Below are 10,421 nucleotides of genomic sequence, written 5' to 3' on the forward strand. Positions count from 1 at the left end.
TAACTTAATCGAATGAACCTTTAATCATGTTTTCGTTTTGACTGAAGGTTTCAATAGAGGGTCCATACGGCACTCCAACCAGGGCCATCTTTAGGGCGGAGCATGCGGTCCTAATCGGGGCTGGGATCGGAGTGACGCCCTTTGCGTCAATCTTACAATCCATCATTAACAGATACAGACTATCCAAGCAATGCTGCCCCCGTTGCGAACATACCTGGACGGGAGTTCTACCACCCACACTCATGGAATTGAAAAAGGTTAGGCAAGGTCAATGGCACCGATATGCGTACTACGCATGTCAAATCTAGCCGATTTATTCCTTCTTAAATCGAGAGGTCACTATAAGAACATTTTGCTCACATGGCACCATTTGGCAAATAAATGTTCCTGGGAAGTTGTCTCCCAATTCCTAATGTTCTATATATATATATATATACTCTACAGGTCAATTTCATCTGGATCAACCGCGACCATAAGAGCTTCGAGTGGTTTGCAGAAATGCTAGCGCAGATGGAACTAGAGCAAGGTGAGGAACAGGGAGAATTCGACAAGTTTTTCGAAATGGAAATGTACATGACGAAAGAGTTACATCAGAACCGAATGAGAAGTATCGCCTTACAGATGGCTTTGCAGACCCTGCACAAGAGCACCAAAAAGGATCTATTAACTGGGTTAAAGACAAGGCTACAGAGCGGACGCCCGAATTGGGACAAGGTAACAAAACATATAACAGAATAACTGAATCGGTAGTTCTTGTCGTTAATTACGCAAAAAGTTGTCCTGTGACGCAGACAGTTTAATAAATAACCGAAGAAAAAACGTTTTTCTTCTTATCGGAGTCAGATGCTGATGCAATGAAGAAGGTTCAGACTTTGTACAGCAGTTTTAAAAGGCTCTGGGTTTTTTGTCTCTTCCAACCTAAGATGGTTTCTGTGTACACAAAATCTATACATATTTGAATTTGCATAACAATGTGCCCAGTTTGCATAGCATATTGCGATGGGATACTAGATAGATTATCCCCGATATTGGTAACGGGGGACGGGGGGGTGGGCTTTTAATTGAAAAATACCTCAAACCATTTACCTATAAGGAGAGACACCTTAAGGTTTGCTATTCCATTGATTATGATAACATACTGTAACGTATCGCCTAACATTTTGCTCAATATTTTCACTTATTTTGCCAAATGTTGTCATCTTTGTAATTCATCAAATTCTTTTATCATACTGTTATATGTGTATTATTATGTTTCTCATCATCATTCTTGCAGTCAAATCAAATCTGTTTCTCGCTTTTAACATCACTTTAATCAAACTTTAATTTTTCTAACGATCAATTCGTCTAGTAGCTGTATATTCTGCAATGAATAACTGACCGAAGTTTTGAACTAAAATCAATTAAAAATCTGTATCATTAATTTGTTCAACATTATAAAATGATCATTTTGACATGTTTACTTGAGAAGATCATTGTCACTAACTTATTTTCATTTCTTTATCTTTCTCGCAGGTTTTCAAAAACATTCAAGCTCAGAAGAATGGTCGTGTTGAGGTATTTTTCTGTGGAGCTCCAGCACTGTCTGAAATTCTTGAGCGTTACTGCGCTAAATATGATTTCATATACCACAAAGAAAGTTTTTAATTGACGTTTTTCTTTGATTCTGTGGAAGTCGGTGTTTGTTCTCCATTTGTTTTTTTTTTCTTCCTTTTCATTCATAGTTACGAGCGGTTGTTGTGACATTGCGAAAAAGAACTTTTAAGAAAAAGGGATTTGAAGCACACAGGGATGGACTGACGGTGATCAGGGCCCGGGCAAAAACTGTCATACATGTCTCGATGGCCAGGAAAAAAACAAATAATGGGTTCTCTCCCCCTCCCCGATTATTTAATTATTAAAAGGAGATCCTGTACTGGATATTATTCACCTAAATGAACCCTCATCCCCCCTCCTCCCCTCATAGAATGAAATCGAAAGAGATTTTTCCATTGCATTTTACGTCCTTAAGATGATAACACGCGAGGCTTGATAAAAAACAACAACAAACAAAAAAACAAACAAGCGCACTAAATATCGGATTTGATTTTAAAGCTTGCGCCCCTCCCATAGTTTTCTGGGCCCTCGAGCACTGTCCGATTGCCCGACCGATCAATCCATCTCTAGAGGAAAATCAATTTTTAAATGTTATAATTTTACATAGCTGTCATTTGCAACTGTAAAACACGGTGGTTGGGCGAATTTGCTTGTTCAAGTTAACAGCGATTTAATCATGTTGTTAACATACAACAAATAATTAATTAGTTTAATTACAATAATTCTAAATTCTAATGGTGATGAATGAGGTGAATCGGGTACCTTAAAATAATTTCATTTTGAGTGCATTACTTTCAAAATAATTGCATACTTTGGGTTGCGGTTCTTTTATATGAACAAATGATTGTAATACACTTGTTCTGCTTATAAGATTACTGTTCACTGTAACATATTGTTTATTGTACAATTCTTCTTGAGTAAACTCAGTCGTTGACGCTGCCACACATCGTAGTCAATCAGTATTTGGCTATAACGGGTTCTTGTACAAGAGTTACTCTCGAATTGATACTCAATGGATTGTCGCTTCCGAGAAAATCCGTACTATGCACAACTGTACGTGTTCCTCTGCAGCCTCCACATTGAAAAATAACTTAATGAAAACTCGACGGATGGCTCAGTAGTTTGTGTAAATATTCTTCTTTATACCTATATCAGATACCTTTGATTTTCATGTTTTTTTTTTTGGGGGGGGGTTGGTTTTTTATTGAAAGACTTCTTGGATATTTTAAGCATATTACTCAGTTCAAAATAACGAAAGCGATCTGATGGTTTATAGCTCTTTTTGAAGGTTGTATTGGTTGGTCGAGAGTGACGGATTTATGACATTTTCATTTTGGCCCTCCTGAATGTAGCTTAATACTATCAAAGGTAAAATAAAATGAAACAAACAAACAACAACAAGAACGAAAACAACAACACAAAAACAAAAGCTAAAGTTCTTCAAATGACGTTATAATGAATATAGTATCGTTGTGTTCAAATCAATACAAATGGTATTCCATAAGGGTTAATTTTATCATTATCATCATTATTATCAGCTTTATTTGTTTTTCGTAATTTATTTCGAGTTTAGGCACAAGCCTTTAAAGCAGGTGCTAAACTGTTCCAGAAGTAGTTGTCGTCAGCACGTAGAGCGCGCTGTGTTGGGAGTCCAACTGCAATTTCTTTGTATTCCAGTTCCGGAACAGTGAAAGTCGACCAGTCAGGAACGTCGGCACTGTTAGGATCCCTGGTTATCATAAATGAAAAAAACAACAAAAACGTTTTAGCAAAGTCGAGCAAAACAGGACCAGAAAACTGAACATACTTGTTAAATAAGTAACAACATTAATAAAGAAATAGTATCAAAGATGCATTACAAAAATCAATTAATTCTACATAAAAGATTAAATCAAACGAAACCAAAATGAAAAAAAAATGTACGCAATTTTCAACAGAGTCAGTATTCTTTGGTCACTCACACCCTCTAAAAATAGGACCTTGGACACGTGATCATGTCCACGTCACGTCAGAAGTGGATAATACGGGTAGGCCTATAAAGAGTTTAAATAGCAGCATAAAATTGCAAATTATAAACAAGCAGTAACATCAATAAGTAATCAAAGAAAGTTGTTATATTTTGGTTAGACACGTTCATGTGTATATAGCACATCAATGCTCCACCAATGCCACGTGAGATGAAATGTAATGTTTGTTTTTTTTTTCTAAATTATATTTTGCAAGAGCAATGTTCATCAATATCACATATCTAAACTAAATTTCAAGATGATGGTTGGATTTTCCCATTAGCAATGCTATACATTTCAGTTCCAAACTTAGTTTGTGTTGGAAAATCGTCCTTACCCAGTTTTTGCAAAGTTAGTCCAATATTTCATAATTTGTACGCTCAGTGTTTTCTCATTCGAATTCAGGTTCTTAGATTTCCAATTCTGTACTTCATCCAGGAATGGCCAGCCAAAGACAAATTGCAACTCTTCACAATGCGTGGCCTCCATCCAGCGTGGGCCAATCAGATTGATTTGCCATGCTGATACGGAGGGCGCATGCGTCATGTGGTAAGAGTAAGCAGTAGTACCACCTTTCGAACTTGATGTATAGTATCGCAAAAATGCGTCAGTCGGAGCCACGAAGGTTTCATCCGTAACCTGAGAAAATAAAATGAAAAAAGGAGAATGAAGTGTAAAGATATCGGTGTAGGCTCGTCTTAAAGAAGTATGGCCTGTAGCGTATTTATATATATCAGAGAACTCGTATTACCATTCATTCATTACCATTTTGTTTCGTTATTGTAAGAATCAGGATACGTGGTCAGGGGCACAAAGCTCCCGGTGAGGTACTACATGCTGCGCCATTTGTACCAACTTGGTAACGCGGTAACTAGGTTTTTATATATATACAATAACGAACTTGACAAACTACGTATCAATAGACCACAGACAATATGCACTATAGATCAGAAAATTGTTAGAAAATTATAAATTCAAATACCACCCCCCCCCCCATACAATACCCTCCCGCTTGGCGCCGCCACTGGTAGCTAACCTGTCTATTGAAGGCTTCCAGATAGTCTGCATCTGTTTCGTCAGCTAAAGACCAGTCAATGTACTGATTTCGGACGCCATCTTTAAAAAGTTCGTTGACATTTCCTCTGAGATACTTTGGAAAACTTTCTTCGTAAGATGCCCTGTCCATTGTGGGTGCCCTGACGCCACTAATGGCCGCTACCAGATTAATAAAAACAAACGAAGAAGAAGAAGTAGAAGAAGAAGAAAAAAAGCTACCAGTCATACTTAAATATAGATGCTATTGTAATGTCACTAGAAGGATAAAGATTTAAGGAGGTGGTGGGGAGGTCTGGGGGTGGGGTGGAAAAGACTAGGGAATGCGAAATGTTGGGAGCCTTAAATCTATACCAACAAGAAAATACAACATACGACAACAATATAATAGAGACAATGAAACATGTTCCAAATACAGTGCGGATAAGAGGTATCTCCTGTTACATGTGTGCGTACAAGTCATTGAGCGAGTCGGCTAGGCGTTTAAATAAGTTTAACAGCTATACCGTGTGTATGGCGATCCTACTAAAGCTGTTGGAATTTCCAATACACATCAATAGGTCTATAATCACCTGGGAATTCCGCGAGACCAAAGATGAGGCCTTCATCCTTGTTGGTTCCAGCAATGATATTGGTGTGTTTGAAGTTTTCAGTGGACATTAAGGTTTCGGGATGATCTGGTAGAAACACACCGTCAATCACGGGAGCCGATAGAAAGGTAAACTATACGTATAAACCATAAAACAAAATAAGAAAAATTAAATCGAGAAAAAAACCGCGGTTAAAGAATACGATCTCATCATGGGTCATGTGAATTATTAAACGGTTTAAATAAGAAGTAGTGATGATCGTTTAAAAAAGATCATTGAATGATTACCGATTATCGCATCGCATGTCAACTTCGCCCTCAAAACAAACACATAAACAAACAAAAACAAAAGACGAACTAACGAACGAAGGTTGGCTATCCTCAAAATTATAGTTCATTTGTCAGAGTTCAACAATACATCAAATTTTTAATACAGACGATTATATTTCTTCTGCGGCTTACAAAGTATTCGCCTTTAAAGGAATTTTAAATATCGGGAACACCCCTTCAATAAAAAAACACTTAAATGATGACGTCAGCGCCTCACTATATGTACATGCCTATATATGTGCTAATATGTATTCGTTGTTTTATCAGTTCTATAATTACCATAGAAATAAAGAAAGGCCCTTTATAGTTCTTTGATAATTACACTGTCCTAATATTTGTTTAAGCTTCTAAGTAACTGGGGCATCAAAGAATCTTGAAAGCTATACCAGTTGTTGTATTCGTAATTGTAATGCCGTGTTAACATGTTATTTGAAACCCAGAGAAATTAGGTTTCTTTTCTTTCTTTCTTTTTCGTACTGAGAAGCTGACAAGGCAGTGTATTTAATTAGGTTATTCAGCCTTCATGATTGACGAACCACCTAAATTGTATCTAAAAATAAAATAACAAACAAATAAAATAAAATAGTCCTTAGTATATTTACTTGTAATCTCTGCCATGTCACCCGACAGCTTTTATATCTCTCATTTATTCACAACAGTCTTTACATAAATTCACTCTTCACTTTAACCAGTCTGTCATCCTGCAGTGAAACTTGTACTTTGATACACTTGTGACTTTTTCTCTGAGGACGGTTGTACTATTATATGATCGAAGCGTCAGTTGGCCCTCTATATAACTTATATATACATGTAACCTCCTTTTGTACACTAACAGTGTATATATATTCATTAACAATACATGATAAGATATACTCTATTTGACACGTAAGATATCAGCATTTCTTCAGCACCGTTTTCTGTGACTTTCATTATTAACATTAAGATGCCTTGGGAATGTACCAGATGATCTTACTAAACCATTGTATTTTCATTTATATATGATAAGAATAGCTGCCACGTTCATATCTATCAACAGTTGTTCAAACAATATAGCTATGGGTTCACAGAACACACCCTTCTAACCTATGTTGTAAATTCAGATATCAATTGGAAAGTACTTATATAAATATATATATATAGGCTATATATATAGGCTATATATATATATATATATAGGCTATATATATATATATATATATATATATGTATATATATATAAAAATATGTAGTTTATACCTTTAATGCTGTGGTCAAGACTTCCGCTGCAGAGTGAGTTCGTAGACAAGCCATGAGTTCTTCATTTGTACTGTACGTGCAGTTAAGATCGTCGCCCAAACGATGAGCCTCACTGATAGCTAAGTTCTGGTCACCATTGTAAGCAAAAGGTGTCAATGCTGTACCACTCTTATATGAATAAGAAAATAATATAAGATGTCTATATTAAATATCTATAGAGTCAAACCAAACTGCAGTGTATTGATAGTATATCGGTGTATATCTACATAAACATGTACATCGGTCTGAAAACAAGAAATAGTATTCTGTTTTCCAAACTTACTCAGAATAATGATATCAGGCAATTAAATATTTCATCGAGAAAGTGTAATCAACGGTTGGCTGTAAAAGAGACTGAGAATTGTGTTAGTGACAATTCTTGCTTACATTAAAATGACAAAATAATGTTGGTGCCGGACGGATGGGGAAGGGGGAACTGGGTAATCCCGCTACCCTTTAAATACTTCAACGCTCTTACATGGGAATGTAAGCAAACTTATTTTCTGTAACTTGATACTCGATGGAGACAGTCGCTCAATGCTGTTAATTACTCGCCTATTAATGTTGCACGTCACTACCTGCATTGGCGTGCACCGGATATACGTTTCATGGTTTCGATTGAAGATCAGTAAAGTAATTTTTTACGTTTTTAATATAGCCTAATGTTAAAACCGTCATATATACCTTTGATCATTATTAGGGAGACTAATGTCTCCAAACCGTGGATTCAAATCATTACAATTCAAAGTTATATCTTTGAAGTAATAAAGTCGAAAATACCTACGGAAAAGGGTCATAGTGTCGGGGGGGGGGGGGTAGCCCGATCGAGCACGGCTCCTGCAGGTTTGGGGAAAAGGGTCACTGCTGCGTGCTGGTCACTATAGGAACGAAAATCCAAAGCAAAATCATTCACATATTGAAGTTTATCTTATACCTCCATGATTGCGTACTGGAATAGATTCTGGCTCACTGGTGAGAGAACGTGAAGTCCGACACTACATCCACCGGCACTTTGACCAAATATGGTGACTCGAGCAGGGTCTCCACCAAAGGCTATATGCATATACAATTAAACAAAGTAGTCAATGAAAATTATTGCAGATTAACTTATATATTAAACTAGTTAGTCTATTCCAGAAGAATGAAGATCAGTATACATTCACAGACTGAGGATTTGTGTCGGTAGGACGGAAATATTATAATGCACCTTTTCCTCGACAACTGATACTCCACTGCCCCTCAACACTGCCCTCCTATGCATAGTATAGTATATGTAACATACCAGCTATGTTGTCTTGAACCCACTGTAGTGTTGCAACTTGATCATACATGCCATAATTCCCGGGTGATGCCGAATCGCCTGTTAAATAAAAAATAAAATTGTTAATGTTATACTATGCATTGGGTAATTCTTAGTTTGGTCTGGTCTGGTCTATATAGATAAAGTTTGACATAATGACGTCATAATGATGCCACAATGACGACATAATCACTTCAGACTTATCGCTGTATCGTAAATACTGAATTACTCTACACTTATACTGTAACAAACAACGTTATTTCAAAAGTCTGGGCGTAAATTGCACTTAAAGTATTAAAGTGAACGAGGCAACCAACACCAACCACCTTTCATAAACAGGAAACATTTTATTATCCGAAATCTGAGTCGTGGAAGGGATGGTAAGAAGGGGGGGGGGGGGGAGTGGGGGCTACATAGAGGGGGAAACGAACGAAAATGACTGGTAAATTTATTCAACTTACCTGTACTCAAGAACCCCAACACCCCCAGTCTGTAGTTAGCTGCAACGACAATAACATCTCCTGTTGCAGCCAGGGCTGTCCCTATATATGTACTCTGGTGCGCCCACCCAACATTGAAAGCACCACCATAAATGAAAACCATGACTGCTGCTCCTTCTACTGGCTGTAGAAGAAAAACAACAATTTTCTGCCTCATTTTCAGCTTCATAATTACACGATTTGTTTCAATAGACTGAGATTTTCACTGAACTATTTAGTTGAATACATGTCAGACACAACGTATAAGTGAAAATAAAGTTGCACTTGACCAAACTTGAGTTCAGCTCCGATCTATTCTGTTAAGAAAACTGACACACTGTCAGATCCCAAAGTTAAATAAAATATTATAATTTTCCAAATTAGAAATAATACTGTTATAATCTTGTCACATTTTCAGAAGCAAATTGTAGTGTCAATTTCATACTTGACCGAACGACGACCGGTATAATAATGTTAAATACCTGGCAATAGAATATAATACTTTAACGTCAATTGACATATTTCAGATTGAAATTAAAATCAAATTTATCAAATTAAAAAAGCATTACCACTTGAGCTGGTGCATAGAGGTTTAGATACAGGCAATCTTCTTCGTTTCCAGTTTTAGATGGAAGAGCTTGAGGGCAGATTGGTCGATAATATGTTGCATTCCAAGTTCCCACCCAGTTTGACTTGGGCACCGGGTTTTGCCATCGCAAAGATCCCACCGGTGGTTCAGCGAAAGGAATTCCACGGAAAACATTTATATCTTTGTCAACGGATATGTAAGTACTTTCAGTGAAACGTACAGTTTCACCTACGACTGCACCATTGTTAATGTTCACAACAGGATTTCCTTGGCCCGCCGTGTGATGCCAGACGGCGAGTATAGTCGTTATGAAGAGGAACATCGTTAATCTTACTTGAACTGTTGAATACAACGATTAGCAATGCTCAATAATTATAAATACAACTGTTGAAATATGATGTAAAACAGTTTGGGGACAAAGGTCAGTTACGGAGTACTTGGATTGCCATACTGTCCACGACATAATCATATACTGAGGAAAACATGGTAATATTAAAATTTGAAGGAGATGGCACACTTTTTGGGATAAAGTACTGCGGCAATTTCGAATATTTATTAACTCCTAATTTCAAACAAAGATGGGAAGACGTTGCTTTTGGCTCAGGCTCGACTGTCCTATCGACCTACTTAATTTTGATATATTTAAAGAAAGTACGATTTAATTGAAGATATAGCGTTCTTTATTTCTGGACTGGCAGATTGTTTTATTTTTAAAATACTATCTTGGTAACTACAAAATTCAACCATTGTTGGGATAAGTTATACATAAATGAGAGCTTCAAGATTCTTGGTGTTTGCAGCAAACTTGGGTTCCATAAATGCTTCAAAGAGGATAGAGAAATATTGTAGGATCTGCACGTAAGTGTTTGTTTTTTTCTGACCAAAAATGCAAAGAACGGGGATTGAAGAATTCAGAGTTCAGATGGCTAATACGTTTTAAGCCCCTGGTATTCAAACTTTCTTAGTTTCATGGTGACCCCGATTTTAATTTTGCTCATCTTGGCGATCCTCCAGTGGCGAATGTTTTGGCCTAAGGGAAACGGTCTGCGAGGAGGAGGTATCCGACTCCCCAAGTTGAAATTGCCAATGAGATATTTTTTTTTTATCTGATTAAGGGTTTTAATCGCAACATAGTCTTATATTTTGCAACTTTTTACGTCATTTATGTTCTACATTTTTCCGATTTTTGTCCCCACCAATTTTGGCA

The 10,421-nt window shown here is 36.9% G+C and overlaps 2 protein-coding genes across 4 annotated transcripts in view; one reads left to right on the forward strand and one right to left on the reverse strand.

Moving 5' to 3' along the window:
- Window positions 1-2,876, forward strand: part of LOC139966880 (NADPH oxidase 5-like) — a 19,075-nt gene extending 16,199 nt beyond the window's left edge. For all 3 annotated transcript variants that reach the window (XM_071970333.1, XM_071970334.1, XM_071970332.1), the window contains 3 exons: window positions 48-257; window positions 445-714; window positions 1,513-2,876. In XM_071970333.1, coding sequence (XP_071826434.1) covers window positions 48-257; window positions 445-714; window positions 1,513-1,644 — 612 coding nt within the window. In that variant the 3' untranslated portion in view covers window positions 1,645-2,876. The remainder of the gene's footprint in view (window positions 1-47; window positions 258-444; window positions 715-1,512) is intronic.
- A 148-nt stretch (window positions 2,877-3,024) lies between these two features.
- LOC139966881 (acetylcholinesterase-like) lies at window positions 3,025-9,574 on the reverse strand. Its single transcript, XM_071970335.1, has 9 exons — window positions 9,195-9,574; window positions 8,608-8,770; window positions 8,129-8,206; window positions 7,781-7,899; window positions 6,808-6,975; window positions 5,225-5,375; window positions 4,636-4,814; window positions 3,937-4,238; window positions 3,025-3,322 (listed from the first exon to the last, which is right to left on the reverse strand). The coding sequence occupies exons 1-9, from the start codon at window positions 9,534-9,536 to the stop codon at window positions 3,163-3,165; spliced, it is 1,662 nt and encodes a 553-aa protein (XP_071826436.1). The 5' UTR covers window positions 9,537-9,574; the 3' UTR covers window positions 3,025-3,162.
- Window positions 9,575-10,421: the final 847 nt, after the last annotated feature.

The sequence above is a fragment of the Apostichopus japonicus genome, chromosome 4, assembly GCF_037975245.1.
Source record: "Apostichopus japonicus isolate 1M-3 chromosome 4, ASM3797524v1, whole genome shotgun sequence".
Lineage (NCBI taxonomy): Eukaryota > Metazoa > Echinodermata > Holothuroidea > Aspidochirotida > Stichopodidae > Apostichopus > Apostichopus japonicus.

Bases quoted from the DNA above. Each gene is read 5' to 3' on its own strand.
- LOC139966881 (XM_071970335.1), bottom strand. From the start codon at position 9,536: ATGTTCCTCTTCATAACGACTATACTCGCCGTCTGGCATCACACGGCG. The intron at 8,207-8,607 runs GTAAGTTGAATA...TTTATTTAACAG, and splicing joins GTTGGGGTTCTTGAGTACAG to GCGATTCGGCATCACCCGGG. The intron at 4,815-5,224 runs GTGATTATAGAC...TTAATCTGGTAG, and splicing joins TGGTCTCGCGGAATTCCCAG to CGGCCATTAGTGGCGTCAGG.